We start from the raw sequence: 18,618 nt of genomic DNA, 5'->3' as shown, positions 1-18,618 counted from the left end.
GGGTTTGGTGAAAGCAATGAGTGGCTTTGAGGTATTTTAAGGAGATTTATTTAAGTCAAACTTTTAAAAGGAACAGGATTCTTCGGCCAACAGTCTGAGGAAGACATATGACATGATATGGTTAAGGCCCGTTTTCTGGAGTAAAGAGCTGGGACAGGAAATGGAATTCCCTTCCCCTTTCTAGTTGCTCCTTTTCTCACCAAAAAGGAATTTTATTATCTGCCCCTTCTCTGAATGACCTGCTCCATCTCTCCCAATGTCAGATATCATGTAGGCAGTTCACAGCTAAGGAAGACTCTGGGTGGCTGAAATGCTTTTTGCTTGTCCATTCTTTCCAGAGGCCTGATTTTACCCAAAGAGTGTGCAGTAGAAAGTCCTATCCATCATCACATAGGACACAGCACCCTGAAGCAGGTTTAAACATAATCACAAGTTATACCTTACTTTTACTGGCTTAGACTGACTCACAGTATTAAACATGGTTGTATTGTTTTTTGCTTACAAATTTTGTCAAGTGTGTGAACTGTACTGTAAATGAGATTCTAACGTCCTTGTGGAAAGCAGTCATACTTCATTTTTTTGTACTCCTCCAATGACCTATAGTGACAATGACCCTGGCAAGAAGCAACTGTAACATACATATGACATTTAGGTGCTTTGGCAGGCCAATCTACTGCTGTTATTGCCATCAAGACCCTCACGTGCTCAGAGCTGACCCAGCATCCCACAGCAATTATCTGTCAGATTACCGTGGAATCCACCTTCCACCTTCCAGAAACACCACCCCTAGTGCTATTTACAATATCTTGGTCATGGAAAGAAACCCAATGCCATCCAGAGATGACTGAAATGACTGTCTCCCTGGAGGAATGGCTACCTCACCATAGCAGAGGTTCTCGGAACAAGCCTCCACTCCTGTCATAATCATGCAATCACTATCTTAGTGCAGTAACACGTGGGCTCACTTCAGTGAGCTACTATATACCAGTCCGTCATCTGCCAGGGTTATGGAACAGGGCAAACTCTGCAATGGAAACCACCCACAGACAATGTGCACTGAGGTGCCCTTCTTGAATTCCCTGGCTGACACCAGGAATGCGTAAGAGAGCAAGCTGGTCAGGGGGGAAAATAACCTCAAAGAGTACTGCACAAGCTCTGCCATTCAACCGAAGTCTGTTCTGAAGCAAACAGATAAGAAAGTTTCAGGTACTTCCTGGCACTCTGAGTACAGCAGTGGTTCCTTCACATGTAACCCATTCCATTCCAAGAGTTTTTCCAGGTAAAGTGTGCCTTACCTGGTCTGGTAACAGGCCCTTGCAGTGCTGTGGCTGGAGTTTCCTTTGGGACTAAACTCTGTGAAGGAGCTAAGGCAAGAAAAAAAAAACATACAGGCCTTTTACTTTCTTTTCTAAACAAAACAGAAAGTATTGACTGAATCAAGGGCTAAGTTAACTGCTGAAGTACACATTCTCCTAGAGGGCAGTAATAAAAGTTGGCTTTCAAAGTACATTTCAAAACTTACTTAAAAAATTAACTACTATAACACTCAGTAATAAAGACTACCACTAACGGTGTGTTCAAAGATCAAGGATTACATAAGGATAATAGCACTCATAATTTTTACTTCTTGGGGTCAAGTTCTGTCCAGTGTCTAAAAAATCCCAGAGCATACTTTAGTCAGCCACCCAAACCACTTTCGGAAACACAATTACACGATTCACCTTACCATTTAAAAAATTCTGTCTCATTCCTCTAAAGACTACCCTCATTGATACCCAAAATGAATCATACAATTTGTTCTGTACTTTTCTACAGCACCTGGTAAGGGCAATAGGCATAAAGCAGGTATTCAATTCATACTTAATAGATCAATTTGATATGTCATTTACTTATCTAAAATGTACGAAGAACTTACTAGGGGCAAGGCCAAGCACCCTTAGAGACCAAATTACATCCTTGCTGTTTATCAGGAACGCAATCTAGTACTGAAGGTCAAGTACACACACGAGGTACGTTGAACTGCACTGTGACGTTATATAAAGGAGGTTCATAAGTATAAAGTGCTATAGGTGTCCAAAGCATGGGAGATTGATTCTAGATTGAAAAATGTGCAAGTACGTTAAAGGGAGAAACGTACATGTGTGAAAGGACATTAAAGGCTTTGAAGGACAGAGAGAAGCTAGGTGCTTGCAGAGAAATGAAATAGAATATACAATATACCCTAGAATGGAAACTTCTTGGATCATAAAGATTAAGGGCATAAATATGCCAGTCATTCAAGAGTATGTCCTCCCATCTTGACACTTCAGTCTAACATAGAGAAATTTGGCAACAATAAGTTTTACGCTCTTGTGGAAATTATTAATTTTGCAGATCTCTCTTCCTACTAGTAAAGAGTCAATACTGTATTTGTGGTAAGAACTGATTTTGGATGCTTATTTGATAAAGCTTAAATCTACACCTTAACTCCTACTTTTAACTCCAGTATTGATTTCTCGCATTTTCAAGGTAAAAGCACAGTAGCCCCTTGAAAAAGAATGGAAACAATCTTAACTAAAATTGAGAATTTTTCCCAACTGCTGATTTATCTCCCCAAGGTTCAAATATTTCTCTAGGATTATATATGATCCAGATAAAAATATTTTCTAATCACTTCATCATTATTCTCTTGGTACCGAGGGGAAACTGCCCTGAAAGGAAGCAGAATGGAAACATTTAATAGCAGAGAATATATTCGTCACACCAAATTATTTTTAATTCTTAGGGCTGATCTCCATCAACAGAACTAGGACCAGAAACCTACGGAGCCAGCTCTGTGAACTCTGTCTCCTGCAAGGGCAGTGAACTCCTTAAAGCCCTTCTCCTTCCCTGTATCTCTGGTTCTGAAGAGGCAGAAAGAAGGTTAAGTTACCTTTCCAGAGCTCTGTGTGAGGCAACGTGCTGGCCACTTGTGCTAAGTTCTCTCATTCAATTTTTGTATAAATTCTGGGAGGTAGCAATTACAATCTACATTTTATAGGTGAAGTACATGGCTTATAAGAGGTTAAGGAATTTCTCCAACTGCAATTGGTAACCAGTGGAGTTAGAATTTGAACTCTGATCTTACCCTGAAGCTTGTGTTCTTTCTGTCCCTTCTCATGGGTGCTTACCACTCAGGGGTAGGCACTCGAAGCATTTTAACTGCATAAACAAGACAGAGACTATTAGATGGCCTAGGATATAGCAAAGGTCCTTCCAAGCTTTGGCAGCATGTGACTGATTCCGCTCGGAAACAGAGCTTCTGCACCACTTAAGCCTCAAAGGAGGAGGAATGTGTGCATGTGGGAGGAAGGGTGCAAAGAGAAGGAGGGGAGAAGTACATGTACGCATCCAGCATTAGGCCACTTTAACCGTACATGGTAAATAATCTGAACTAGATATACATGAATGGAATAGTCTAACTGACAAAGAGATTGCATAAAAAAGAAACTGGTATTTTTTTTTTTTTACCATTTATTACTATATTCTAGTCTTGTGCTAAACATGTTATACACACTATCTCCTTGAATTCTTGTAACTACTATTGTCTCCATACTACAAAGGAAGAAACTGAAGTTTGGAGTGGTCACGTAACTTGCCTCAGCCCACACAGCTGGTAAATACTGGTGTTGATATACCAACCCAAGCCTACCTGTCTCTCAACCACTTTGCTCCTTCCATGACTATTATCATGAAACCTGATTTTCTGGAAAGCCCTCCTCTGGAGCAGTCAATCAGGAGGAAATTGGCCCGGGGACAGAGTACAGTGAGGAAGGGGCTATGAGAACCACCACTGAACTGTTAAGAGCAAGTCTTTATTATGGTAAGGGGAACTTGCAGAAGCTGCTGTTCACATTTAAGGGACAGTGTCAAGCTGGAGGTTCACAGTACAACTCTGAACAAATACTGCACTTCTCTGAGCTTCAAGAAGGGGGTTAGGGCTACCTAACATGGTTTCATATGAAGATGACGTAAGATAACACATGTAAAAAGGCTTCCTTGTAAAAAGAAAAACTATATAAATGAAAGGTATATTTCATTTCAGCACCATGTTAATCAATGTAAACTTAACATGGGATTTTAAAAGTCTATTTCCCAAAGTACTTCCAATAAACGAAATGCCACTACTGCCATTTAGCCCATTCTTCTTCCTCCAAGTAGAAAAGAAGTCATGCTCTCTCTTGTGGGATAGGCCATCAAAAAACAGACAGGAGATGATGCCAGGCCCAAGTACATACCTATGCTGGGCAGAAGCTCTGGGTGGGATCCCACCTTCTCCTCCATTAGGCCACCTGCAAGGGGCTCAGACGCTGGGCCAACATGATTGTTTTTTGTGGTCGGCGCTGCGGAGATGAGCTCAGAGGGTACCAGAGTGGTTACAATCGAGCGTACACTGGTGGGGAGAGTACCGCCAGGTAAGTTGGGTCCTGCTGAGGCGGAGCCTGAGCCCACGGGGCTAGAGGTCATTTTTAGCAGAGTGGGTGCTGGGGGTGTTGGGGTTTTACTGTCCAGCTCTGTGGGTAACTGCTCTGTTCCCACGAGCCCTGGAGCTGTGGTCTCTAGCCCGTGGCCTTCAGTCTCTCCATCTGCACCATATTGCTCTTCCCCTTTCTCGAGAGAGCCTGTAACTTTCTTACAAGCCTTGGTCAGTAAAATCTGGCCGATTTTGTCCACTTTTCCTTTGCCCTTACTAGATGAAACTGGGCTTCGCCGGTTGACAGAGGAGCCTGGACTGTTGGTCAAAAGGGGAGAAACCATTGCAGTTGATTGTGAAGAGGGCAGAGTGTTCTGATCTGCTGAGGTGCTCACCTGAGGACTAGCCTCATCTGGATTTAATTCTTTTACTTGCTGGACAGGGGGATGGGGAGGAACAACTGGAGAAGTTGTACAAGGCGGGGAAGGCAGCTGAACAGGCGTGGCCCGTGAGTTAAGGACCAAGGGTCGACCTGTCTGTATGTTTGGAGCAGGACTACTGGCGGGGACATTAGGCGGTACAGGAGCAGAGAATTTTATGTTCTGAGGTATGTGTAAAGGGCCAACGACTGCAACGGAGGGGGGCATCAAGCCCGAGTTGGTTGTCAGTGGGGCTGCAGGAATTGTGCTTGGCTGCGAGCCTTTCATAACCTGAATGATTGAGGATGAATTGATAAAGACAGGTGTAATGAACTGAGGCCGGGCATTCGACTGCGCAGCTGACTGTCCCTCAGAAACCATAACCTTGCTACCCACATTGGGCATTGTGACGACTGTTGACATTAACGCAGACTGCAGGTGAGTTGGCAGAGCTGCTGATGTGTTAGCTGAAGTTGTGATGGGATTGGAAGTTACGAACACAGTTATCTGATTTGGGGGCAAGGGAGTGGAAATGGAGGAAGAGCTGACAGGTCTTGAGATTACTGGAGGGATGCTTGGTGCAACATTAGAACTGACCTCACTCAATTCTGGATGCACAAGGGTTGAACACGGCTCATTACTGTGAGGTAAATTTAGAGAGTTAGAGGGTTCTTTAGAAGAAGACGGATCCTGCAGTGTGGGAATGACAGATGTTTTTTTCAGGTCCTCCCCAGAAACTACTGGAGGTGTTACTTCCACATCTGTAAGCCCAGGGGGTTTAATGGTCACATTAGGAGCTCCAGAATTGTCGAGAAGTTGACTTAACGATGTTGGTGCTTCCCTCATAGCAGGAGACACCAAACTTTTGTTCTCTTCGACACTGGGAAGTTTGTTAGGATCCAAAGGTTGCCCATCTTTTTTGGATTGATCTTCAGAGACAACCATTTTAACTTCTTGGGCAGGTCCTGCTTTTATCTCAACATTAGCCTGCTCCTTCCTACCCTGGGTGTTCTGGCAGTCGCTGTCTTGAGGCACATTCAAGCTCTCCTTGTTATCCTCAAGAACGCCCCCCACAGCAGCAACAGGCATGGCAGGAGTCTGAGGATTCAGCCCGCTGTTGTTAGGAAAGCTCCCGGGTACAGGGGGATTGGCCAAAGGAGTGGGACTAACCAATACGTTTCTTGGCAACTCCACGTTCTGCAACAGGGCTGCATTTGGTTGAGAGGCCAGAGTAAGTTTAGGGGCTTTTGCATTTTGCCTCCCAGGACTTGGGGTGGTTTTCCTACTGGATCCAGGACTAGACCTGCGACTGTTGCTTGGACTTGCCCGTTTTGTTGTTCCAGAATTAGACTGCTTTCCAGAATTCACCACCACAGAGTCTAATTTGTGAGTCTGTGGGGCAGCAAAATTGGAAGGATTATTCATGGTCAGAGTTGAAGGTGCTTGCCCAATGGCCTTCAGAGTTGTTGGATTTAGGCCCTGTTGATCAAAGCCCCTGTTTAAATTTGGCCTAGGAGGTAAAGGAATATTAATCTGTGGGGGGAAGAGTCCTGCTATGGAGGCATTGAGTCTTTCTGGTGATAGACTGATTTCTGAAGGTTCTGTGCTGGGAGGGCGGTTGTTGGGTGTCTGTGGATAATAGGGTCTGGGGCTGGCTCTGTTTGGTGTTTTAGGCCTAGATGTTTGGGTTGGAGCAGCCACATTCGGAAAATGGTGGCCATGAGAGCTGGGCAGGGAATTTATAGGGGGCTGCTGCGGAGCTGCACCTTGAGTTACTGAAAGGGGTGATGGTCCGGGTTTGGGCCCTGTCATCATCAACTGATTCTGGGAAACTACTAAATGTGAAGGCATGTTATTTGGGCCTCCCGAGACAGATGGTACTTCACTGCTACTCGCTTCAGGGAGTGAGGACATCTCTCCCAGTGGTGAGCTGGAAGGATTTTGTGGGTTTTCCTGGTATACCATTTTCCTTGAATTGCTTCCCAAAGGCGTATTCACAGGCATTGGCATTCTCTGTTTATCAGGTGACGGTGGCACAGAGGCAGGTCCTTGCAAACTGACCATGACAGGCATACTGCCACTCTGCTGCATGGGCATTCTCTGGGAATCCGGGTTCAGGGGGCCTCTGGGGGGATGGACGTTTTGGGAGACGGGAAGCCTAACGGATTTGGGGTCCTGCTGCATCATGAGCATCATCATCATTTGCTGTTGCTGCTGCTGCTGCTGCTGCTGCTGCTGCTGCTGCGACTGTGGCTGAGTGGGAGGTGGTGGCGGCTGCTGTTGTGGTGGCGGTGGCAACTGTGGCTGTGGCTGCTGCTGTGGTGGCTGTGGTGGGGGTGCCACATGCTGCATGAGCTGAGGAGGCATCTGCTGAAGTGGCCTCTGTTCAACTGGTTGAGAAGGATAACCTAAAACAAGCCCCCCAAATGAGGGAAGTTAGATTTTCAGCAAGAAAAGCTTTGCTACTTCTAGAGTATAGCCAAGCAATACTCATTAAGTGGCACAGACTGTACCAACAGCTCAGGCACACCTGCTCCCAGGCGGGCAGGGGCAGCGCCTCATTATTTGACATTATTTGACATAAGCAAAGGGTAGGCTGCTTAAGGAAGCAAAAAGCAGAGCATCATGAACCTGGAGCTCCTCAGTCTTCAGCGTGTGAATGAGGCATCACTGTCCTAAGACTCTCTGATACACAGACACTCCATGCTATGCAATGCAAGTGGCCCAGTCTATACCAGGCAAACACTCAGATGAAATGAGAAAAACTCCACCAACAGCAAGGAGCTGACCACTCCGCTCTCAGGTCTCATGCAGGCATAAATATTTCACTGTACTTGTGAATGAAGTAAAGCATTAAGGATTCATTTTTTTTTTTTTTTTTAGCACAGATTAACTTTTTTAAGACTTGATTTTGGTGAAAATGCCAGCATTGAACATAGCCTTTTTATTCTTTCAACAGAAGTAAAATATAAAATTCTAGAATTCAATTCCTTAAGAAAGAGGGATATAAAATTACTCTAATCCGTTGGCTCCACACACCATTCTGCATCCCTCAGTATCAATCCTTTGGGGGAACTTGACTGAATTAAACCGCCCTTCCAACGTAAATCAGTTTAGCAAACAGTAGGAGCTAACGGAAGCTGATATACACACTGAAAATAATATGAAGGCACTGAAGTTTCTTTATGGATATAAACATTTTAATTTCCATTTACTTTCTTTCATGTAAAACTCTATTTGGAGCAACATTTTCTATGAATCCACAATTTGAAAATAAGTAAGCCAGAAGCACAGCTCTCAGGAATAAGAAATAATTTCAAGAAAAGAACTCTGAGGGACAATGCCTTTATAGATTTGCAGAAGGCAACATCTCAAATAATTCTTTTTTTTTTGTGAAGATTTTACTTGGCATTTAGAACCCAAACCTTACACAATTAGCAGAAGGGATAAAAAGATCAATAGCCAAGAATTAAGGTGGTTCAGTGGGAAAAAATGGGCATGTAGCTGGGATACAATTTCAACACAAATTAGATTTATCCCATTGTTGCGTGAAAAATATGTTAGTTTTAAGGTGCAGGGTAAGAACGGTTGGCTCCAGCAGTTGGAAGAAATGCTGCTCAAGATTCTCACAGAGCAGTGACCAAATGCTGCTGATCCACAGACCCTGTGCTCAAGACCGAATGAATTAATGTCTTCTGGCCAAAGATTTCCATGGCAACAATGAGTGCAATGTGTAGAATCCAGTTCTGAAAATTTCTTTAAAAAATCCTTTTTTGTTTTAGGCCCAAGTATCTTCTTTATATTTATAATGCCAATAACATATGGCATTTCCATAGCTTTAGCTCAGGTTCCCATTTTAAGAAATTGTAATTTCTGTAGAAGCCCCTTGATGTCAGGACTATGACATAAATGCCTTTTATTTTTAAAATCCGACCACCAGACAGCACAGTAAATACCAAAGACTGCAGCATCTCAAAAGTAATGGTTAAGGGCATGGCTGCTAAAAAATTCCAGAAGCTGGAGGCAGCAGTCCAAAGAGACTGGGGTTTCTGTGATAGAATGGTGGGGGGAGGGAAAGCCAGGACACATGTAGTGCATATAACATAACCAAAAAATCAAATTTATTAATCAAGGGATGCAAACTCATATGCTTTTAGGGGCCAGCTGACAGTGAAGAAGACAAGTGGGCTGGTATAAGACATAGCAGTCCTGTGGACAGAGCCCAACTGTAGAGCAAACGCTCTGTTTAAAAGCATTTAAATTCAGCAGGTTTTTGTTTGGTTTAAGACACTGCGTGACAATCGAAACACTTTACAGACCAAATTCAGCCTGTAGGCCCCCAGTTTGCAAACTGTAGAAATGAAGCAATGATGTGTGTGAGGACCCCTGAGATTCATATAAGAATTCAGATGTGTCTAAGAGAAGAAGGTATCTTCCTGTTCCTAATGCCTTCTAGACATATTTGCCGAAGACTGACCTCCCAGTCTCAATTGTGTTGCTGCAACTCATGGATGGGACTGTGCTATGCCCAAATAATTTGTAATAACACAAAGTACTGACATCATGATGGACTTACTTTTGTTTTTGGATTCACTTTTAAAATACATAAATTAATCCCTAAAATCCCTAAAATAACACCACTCTCACTTATATGCCAAAAAGAAGGTGAAATAACTTGTGAGGAAGAAACAAAACATAATCCTTTGTACACACAGAGAAGAGTGGCCTAAATGTAACAGGCCTATGTGTCTTTAACTGTGTCACAGGAGAATAAGGTTATGTTATAAATCACCGCTCAGACCAAGAGTAACCAGGTATAGAGATATCGTGGCAGCTGGCCTCGATTCTGTAATACTTAGGTTGGAATAATGAATTTTGAGAGATTTTTTCTTTTCAACGTAATTTTTCAACATTTAGAGAGTAAATTATTTTATAATCAGAGAGGGGTACAACACAGGGACTTCAACCATATTGGTCCTATTCATTTTTAATTAAGCTAGGTGTTAGGTATACCGTGTCTTTTATTATTGTTTACATTTTTTTGTGTTTAAAGATTCATAATAAAACTTCTATTTAAAAAATAATCTTAGTTTAAACCCTGGTAGTTCTCTGCTCTGAGAAAGCTCTAGTAGGAAAGGTTGCAGGAAAGACAGGCAAGCAGGATTAGAATGAAAATATCTTTTCATTTAATCTTATTCCAATTTGATGCCAACTAGAACCTTGATATTGACCAGAATAAAGAGGCACTTGACATTTCAGTCTGACCTTACAAGGACTTAAAATGACAAAGACTAATTTGAGCAGAATCTATAGCCTTCAGAAGTCGTATATGAAATTCTTACTTACTATCAAAGCAAAGTTTACAAATACCAGACACATTAAATTGGTAAAGTAACCTAGTTAGGAGACAAAATAATATACTATTGCTTCCTTGAAAAGAAGCCTTGTAAGGCTGTATAAATGACAAGTATACAATCTTTAATATTTGATCACCTGGTGGTCGGCTTGAAAATTCTGGCAGTTTAGGGCCTGAGTTGTCCAAGTTAATTCCTTGATCTCCAGACAGTGGCTGTTGATCGGCCTCCTCCAAACCAGCTGGACGAGTATCTGGGGTGCTAAAAAATAAATTATACATTTGAGAGTAAGTTGTACAGCTCAAACATGAAACTAGCTAAACCTTTCTCCTATTTCTAAAGAACTAAAATCTGTTTGCATTATCAGTCTTACCATATTTACATCTCTCTAGTCTGATAAAATATTCAATATTTGGCATAAAAATAACCTGGCAATTTCATTAAATTTTAAAATCAACTTAATCTAATAGCATGGCTATTTACTCAAAGTGCTTTCTACAAATTTCAGTTATAATGATTTTCATGTAATCATCCATCTTTTAGATGTTTAAAGACTTGACTATAGTTTGGACTATCAATATTATAAAGTACTGTTCCTGTGAAACCACATTATCACTGGTGTAGCTATTAAATTCACCCAGAGTCCAGAATGTTCCTTTCTTGTGGATATTACAGTGGTGGCTCCAACAACTCATAACACCTGGCAAGAAGTTGTAGGTTGGCTGGCAAAAATGGTATTCAGAACAAAGAAGGATGGAGTATACCAGAACAAAGCTAATTAATTTTGTTGCATGCTGCAGCGTGAGTATTTGCAGACATCCCCACTGGCTTTGAAATGCTTTCATTTTTATCTGGGTATAGCTTAGAATCTTTAGTGGGGAAGAAATGAAGAAAACATTAGCTACTAACACTCATATTTCCAAAGAGCCAGAGTACTCACATCCCTCATTTTGTTTATGATCTTACTCTTAGCTGAACCTTTCTTTCCTACCTTTAGCTTCCCTTTACCTTGATCTTGATCACCCACTTAATACAGGGTATTTTATCTCAATGTATTCTATGTAGTTTCAGAAGCCTTACCTTTAATCCATTTTAAAAGACCCACCATATGGAAATTCAGAATCTGAAGCACGTCTTTAGTATATTCAGATGCCTGTATCGATTTGTTCCTATAACTTCTCTCTCACTTCAAACTACAGGCCAGGATTCTATAATATTCTTCCCTTTCAAAGAATTGTATTGCTAAAAAAAAAAAAATCTCAGGTATCTGGTCCAGTCCCCTCATGTTATGGATGAGAAAACAAAGGCCCAGAGAGGTGAAAGAGGCAGGCCCAAGATTCCACAGTGAGCTAATGGAAGAGCTGAGAGCAGGTATTCTTCCTGTTAAACCTACTGTCTACCTTTTCTAGGAGCAATGCTGTATAAGGAAGGCCCTTTTCACAATTTGGAGCCCCTAAAGTAAGCAATCTCCTTTAGATCTGGTGAAAACAGCAAAAATGCATACTAATAGCAACTGATTAACCTTGTAATTTTACTCCTAGACTACTGGGGGGAATAAATATCACCACACAAAAAAATGTTATTCCCATAGGTTGATAGCAGTAAAGAATATAACTCAGAAAAAGCTATTGGAAAAATTAGATAATTAAAGGGCTTACTAAATCTGAATTCAGAGAAATATAGGTAGTTAATATACAATTATTGACTTTTAATTTATAAAATTCAAGCAGCAGTAAATGAGTACGATATAATACTAGAGTACAACCAAAGAAATACTGTGGGGAGGCTGGGGAAAAAGGAGTAGCAGTTGGTCTCATTTTGAACATTTAAGCTTAACTAAAGGGCCCCTATCATTTTCTATAGTTCTAGCAATTTATTTCAATTAACTCATTTATCATTCATTAATCACTATTCCCTGTTAATAAACGTCTCTGAATTCCAGTATTATAATTAAGGGCAGAAAATCCAGTTCAATCAATATTCTCTCTGAAAACACTTTATTAAAGCCAAAAACTCGACTTAAATGAACACTTAGCTTCAGGAAACGAAATAGAAATTAACTGCCCTTGCTGCTGAGATCTTGCAAAAGAACTCACGTGGAGAACCTTTACCAAAAGGGTAACTGATTTAAAAGGTACAATTATCTTAGCATGAGGTTTTGAGCTTCCAGGGATGATAATGAGCCTTTAAAGGAAAAGCACCTGTACGAAAAACCGTTTCTATTTGAGAGACAGCAGTTTCAATTCCAAAACACATTTGGCCTCTCTGGTTCCTCAATAGCCATTATAAGCCTGAAATGCTTTGAGGAGTTGTAGTGTGGTAGCACTGGCTACTTTTCAGGCTCTGAGGTGCCACAACCCTACTGATACTATAAACATAAGAAACATTTATCAGTCAATGGCAATGTCTGAGTCTTGTCTGGACCCTTATTTGAACAAACTGTAAAAAAAATTAATTGGGGAAATATGAACAGTCTGGATACCTCAGAACATGAAGGAAGTGTTGGTTTTTCTCGGTGTGTTAATGGTATTTGTATGGTCTTAAAAAACTGTCCTTATCTTTCAGAGGTACACACTGAAATACTTAAACTGAATTTGCTTTAAAATAATCAAGAGTGTAATGGGGAGAGCACAGATGAAGGCAAGATAGGCTATGAGCTGATAATTGCGAAACGGGGATTTCATTCTACTAATTTTATATATGTTTCAAGTTTTCCATCAAAAAAAAGCTGTCTACATAGAAATAAATGAATGAAATTTGAGACAAAACTTATCACAACCTACTTTATATCTTGCTGACTATTTTTCTTCTTCCGAGGAGGTTTCTTCTTCTTCGGTTTATTTGCGTTGGTATTATTTTGCTTATTGTTTACCCCAAAATGGCCTGCAGAGATGTCACTCTGCAGTAAGTTGACCAACAATGGGCTTGTTAGCGTGACATCCTTATTGACCGGAAAGCCTGGATTCTGACCACAGGACATCTGATTTCCATTGGGTGCTCCACTGAAAGGTGCATTGAAAGGCATCCCATGGCCTGAGAAGTGGTTTCCCGCGGCACTGTTTCCCTGCATGGCCTGCACGTGGGGGGGGACCATGTTGGTTTGTTGCATGCTAACATCAGGCATCATTTGAGACAAGCTGACATCGTTATTTGCTGTAGTAGCAGGATCACCATGCGGCTGGGCCATGTGTGGGCTGGGCCCTGGTGTCCGCAAGACCTGCCCCTGAATCCCCATAACTTGAGAAGGACTATTATTCACAGGCCCTTGCTGGGGCAGCATCTGTCCTGACATCTGTCCCGTAAACTGCACCATGTTTCCTTGCATGTTTGGAGTTGGTCCCCTCATCATCTGTGCTGGTCCCGGCATGACACTGGATTGGTTCTGAGTGTTAAACTGTTGCTTATTCCCCTGCATCTGATTGGTCATGATTTGCTCTATCATTGGGTTCTGCTGGAGCAAAACTTGCCCCTGAGGCCCGATCATCTGGTTATGTGGCGCCATCATTTGTGGGCCCTGCTGGGGAAGCATCTGCTTGGGTGGGGTCATCCTTTGGGGCGAGGGCCCAAGATTTTGGCTCTGAGGGTTCACCATCATCTGGCCCTGTGGCATAAGTGGGGCCCTTGAAAGGATCATAGGGTTCTGAGGGTTCAAGCTTCCTTGTTGCTGGACCATCTGACCCTGGGAGGGCACGATCTGCTGGTGCATGCTCATCAGCTGAGACGGTGGGCCCTGCTGGGGCTGGCCTTGCATGTTGCCCAGGTTCACCTGAGGAACCCCAGAACTACCAGCCTGCTGGTTGTTCATGTTGCCATGAATTCCCATAAGGCTGGTCTGCATTATATTTGGTGGCCCGTGGGACACCTGCATCTGGTTTTGAGGAGGACCAGCTCCTTGACCACCTTAAAGAAAAAAGAACACAGTTTCAGAAAGTAATACTATTATCTTATTGGTATTAAGATACTCAAATTACCTTAATTAGAAAAACACCCATCACCCATGTATCCACTGACAAACATAAACACATGTACTGTGCTTGACATACCTTCTGTGGGTTTTCTAAAATACAGAGATTTGACTGTGGGATAATTGTTACATTCTCAATAACCATACAATAGAGAAGGAGAACCTGTTTCTTCACTCATTGGTAACTTAAAATAACATTTGAAAGATCAATAAAGTTTACTTTCTTTCAGATTAAATGAAGAGCAAGGCAGCATCTCACTGTTTAAAAATGACCTGTAGCTACCTTAAAATGAAGAAAATTAATGAAAAGCACTGTAGGCTAGTGAAATAAATTCTGCTTTAGATGAGTCAAGGAAACAAAGAACGTGATGCATCCTGTTAGGAAAACCTCAACAGTGCTGAGAAGATATTTAAAAATGTTTCTTGGGCAACTAATAATGACTCTCAAAGGTTATATGTGTGATATCTGGATGCTGCACTTTAAAGAACTCCGAACACTTCCTAAGGACAGGTCTCCTCTGTCTCAATGTGGTAAAAATTATTTAATCCTTATCTGAAAGCTGAGCCTCTGGCAGGAGTCAACTGACTGATGACCTAGAAGCTGCAGATAGAGGATAGTTAACAAGGGTATTAAAACTTCAGTGACCCTCCTCTGTGGCAGTCCCTGGTGGGTCTCATGGGACATGTTCTATTCTTCTCAGTTATTTCTAATGTAGACAAAGGACACTGCCTGGCTTGCGACAGTGTTTACTTATTTTGGGTCTTTGGGATTTTCCTATAGCTACTTTCATTCTCTCTCCCTTTTTACTGAATAACCTTCTAGCTTATTTTATTTCCCTTTTATTTTTCATTTTTAAATGGGAACTAGAAAGTGGCAGCCACAACAAAATTATGACGCCAGTCCATGCTCCAGCCAGGAAGGCAGGGGACAAACTGTCCCTTGTTCATACTATCCAGTTTTCTTGAAACTCAAGGAAGATTTTCTAAACCAGTCTTACACACTCTTAACTTGAACTCCATGCTCACTGTACATACTATATACATTGAATATGCCAGTGTATATTCATTCAATTAACAATTATTTATCGAGTACCTATATATACGAGGCATTTTTGGTGCTGAGGTAATATCAATAAACAAGATAGATCAAATCCTTGACCTCTTGGACATCTAGTTGGCAAGAAACAATAACAAATAGGCAAGTAAGTATTTTTACAGGAAGAAGTAAAAGCTAACAAGAGAAATAAAGTACGTAAGAGAATAGAAAATAACAGGAAGAGTAGGCATATCTTAGATGGGACAAATGAGGAAATGAAAACAACATATGCATGTGGAAGACACCATATAAAAATACAAAATAGCAGTGTTTGGGTGGAGGAATTACAAATGATTTTACCACTGTTTTAAAACATAAATTTATATAGCTCAGGAATGCAGTTTTGCACTCGCCGATAGAGAAAGGCAAATAATTTGCCCTACCCTTCTTTCACCCTTTAAGAGGTAGTATGAACTATGTAAGTTAGGACTTTTCTCATTCCTTAGTGATTTACAATTAAAACTGGAATCACAGAACTAAATTAACTCCAAGTGGGGATGGGAGTTCAGAAAATACTTGGCCTACCTCAGTCCTAACTGCCTGAGTGAGAAAGGGTAATAGGATTAGTCATGTGGTACCCAAGCCACCAGAAGCACAAAGTCTGGGCTTATACAATACTGCTTTACAAATACTTTTCAGCCATTCTACTCCACCCTATTTCTCCTCCAAAAGTTCTTATATACAATACACTGTTGACATTAAATCTACTGACTGAAGTCTGGTCTTCAAACACCACAGTGTAAATCAGAATTCAGGCACTCAGCATAAACAAAGCTGTATGTACTATACAGAGATTTTTAAAGTTGCAGTTGTCCAAAATGCCATGTGCCTCCATACTTTTGTACCTACAGTTTTCTCTGCCACAAACACCTTTTACTAACTCACGGACAGGCAAACTATGGCCCATGGGCCCAGCCAGGACCACCGCCAGTTTGTAAGTATACAGTGTTTGCAAAACTGTCATGCTCATCATTTATATATTGTCTCTGCTACTTTTGCACTACAGCAGAATTAAAGTAATTGCAAAGCCTGAAATATTTACTATCTGGTTCTCTTCAGGAAAAAAAAAATTGCTGACCCCTGCTCTAACTCGTTTCATCTCCTTGCCTTAGGTATTTCCAGGTTCTTGAGACATTTTACCTATTTTCGATATACTCATATCTATTACTGCCTTGAAAGAATAATTTGTATTTATGGGTTTGAAATTAAGGGGAGGGACCAGGATTTATGTTTATCCTTGTTGCTTATCACAGTATCTACCACACAATACTCATTAAATGCTTGCTGAATAAATCACAGAAAACAAACCTGCATGCTGGACATTTTGATTTGCTTGCAGCTGAGGGGCTCCTGAATTCCCAGGGGTGGCGGTTGTGGTCGAAGGCACCTGACCTTGCATAAAGTTCGGATTGGCCTGTCCTGCTGAGAAGCCAGGTGGGAGGCGTTTAGGCATTCCTTAATAGAAAACAACGAGTAAGGCAGTTACCTAGCAAATTTATACTCTTGCTTAGATGTGGAATGAATAAGGAAGGATGAGCTGCATGAAGCCTCCACTGGCTTAGCTCTCTGTCACACTGGTAGGATCTTTAAATAAGGTTGGGAAAGATGGTTAAAAAAATCAACACAATCTCTTACATGAGCATTGTCAAAATGAAAAATAAATACTGAAAAATTTACACTTAGAACATGCCAAGGAGAAGATGGCAATCTGCTCCCTAAGTGTGATCTGAGGCCACGTCACAGCAGGGTGTAGAGCTCACTTTCCTCTGTAATACAGCGGACCCCAAATTTTACATACTTTAACACAGGTACCAATGGAATACACTAAATTCCCTCATATTACCGACAAATTGGTAAGAAATACTATAAAACAAAAAGTTGGTTGGGTCCTGATATAAGCATAGATAGGTGGGTTTGTTTTTCCATTGAGGGAAATGGATGACAATCTCCTTTGCAGAAAATTTCCCCCCAATATCGTGCTTGTCTCCTTGGAAGAGACAGGAGATTAGAAACAATTCATAGGAGCTTCAAAGTGAGGCTATATGAAATTTATCATTACGCCTTCCCCTAACGAAGTTTGCTGCAATTCTCACAGCTATGGTACCAAAAGCCATCCTCTAATGGAATCTCACTAAAGTATTACTTCCTTTTATAGGAAGGTTTAATTTCAGAAAACAAATCTGTAATAAGGAGACTCTCAGAACCCACTCATTGTTTATAACGTAGGCCTGGATGTGGCCAGATCACCTAGGTGAGCACATCATCTGCTCTATGAAAGCATCAAGACCTAAAGCTCACTTAAAATTTTTTGTATTAGTCCTTTTTTTTTTTAAGGGCCAAATTTTCAATGTCCTGAAAAACACTTTGTAGACAAATATGCATTTGTCCTTTCTTTAGCAGCGACAAGTCCCCATTTGCATGCTTCCGTTGTAATTAAATCAGTAATCACATTTGCAGGAGGGACTACTCAGCTTCCACTGATCCAGGACTAGAAGCCCAGAACAGGGAAGTTTGGAGCTGAAACATTCTTGCATTTCTAAAAACTTCTTAGGATTCAAATATTAGAGCCTGCATGTCAGTAAAATTAATTACAAGAGAGTGAAAAGATTGATGAGCAACTTAATTTCACCAGAAACCATGGGAACATGCCTTTGCTATGTTGCACTAAAGATGCAAGGGTTTTTTTCTGGGTAGGCAATGGGTGTCTTTTGGTGGGGGTGTGTTTATCAGATGACAGCATTACTGACACTCTTTACACCTGACTGAAAAGCTCCAAGCACATTCATGTGCACTAGATCAATGATTAATAAGAATAAATAATAAACATGGAGATGAATAAGTTTTACTGTAATCGTTTTACCTCTCACACATTAAGCTCCATTGCTTTTTCTTCATACAAGAGGCACCTTACAAAATAAATAAATAAATCTCCTTTAGGTATAACTGGAGGAATTCCCTCTCTAAGGAGCAGGCATTGGCATTATAAAACTACAAAAGTCAATGATTTCTGAACTTATTCCCCTTTAATACTTTAATCAAATTTAACAAATACCATGCTATTTTACTAGGATTATCAAAACTGAAAACTCGAAGGGCCTTTTCCCCAATAAAACCCTGTACTTATCTTTTCATTTTTGCTCTATTGCATAATCTTAGTTTTTTCAATAGCTGAGCAGTTTAGGTTGTTAATAAAATGCATGTTTCTTCTGGACATTTTAATTTACTAGTACAAGATCAGGCAAAAATAATTTGAAAAACAAAATGAGCATCTCTATATTGAATTTTACCTGCATTTTTATCCAGAGGGCTAGCTTAAATGTAACCAGTAAGATACTGTATAAATGTATCAAGTT

At 41.0% G+C, this 18,618-nt stretch overlaps 1 protein-coding gene across 10 annotated transcripts in view; it reads right to left on the bottom strand.

The window, feature by feature from the left end:
• The window catches only part of NCOA6 (nuclear receptor coactivator 6), an 86,508-nt gene that overhangs the window by 13,959 nt on the left and 53,931 nt on the right, over positions 1-18,618 (bottom strand). For 6 of the 10 annotated variants that reach the window (XM_081034145.1, XM_081034146.1, XM_081034148.1 and 3 more), the window contains 5 exons: positions 16,574-16,720; positions 12,989-14,105; positions 10,345-10,466; positions 4,257-7,259; positions 1,296-1,364 (listed from right to left, as the gene is read on the bottom strand). In XM_081034145.1, coding sequence (XP_080890271.1) covers positions 1,296-1,364; positions 4,257-7,259; positions 10,345-10,466; positions 12,989-14,105; positions 16,574-16,720 — 4,458 coding nt within the window. The remainder of the gene's footprint in view (positions 1-1,295; positions 1,365-4,256; positions 7,260-10,344; positions 10,467-12,988; positions 14,106-16,573; positions 16,721-18,618) is intronic. The other 4 variants (XM_081034151.1, XM_081034152.1, XM_081034153.1 and 1 more) reach the window with 2 other exon arrangements.

Source organism: Rhinolophus hipposideros (genome assembly GCF_964194185.1).
Source record: "Rhinolophus hipposideros genome assembly, chromosome: 22".
NCBI classification, from domain to species: domain Eukaryota; kingdom Metazoa; phylum Chordata; class Mammalia; order Chiroptera; family Rhinolophidae; genus Rhinolophus; species Rhinolophus hipposideros.
Note: the sequence above shows the minus strand (reverse complement) of the source record. Positions and strands in the feature narration are given on the sequence as shown.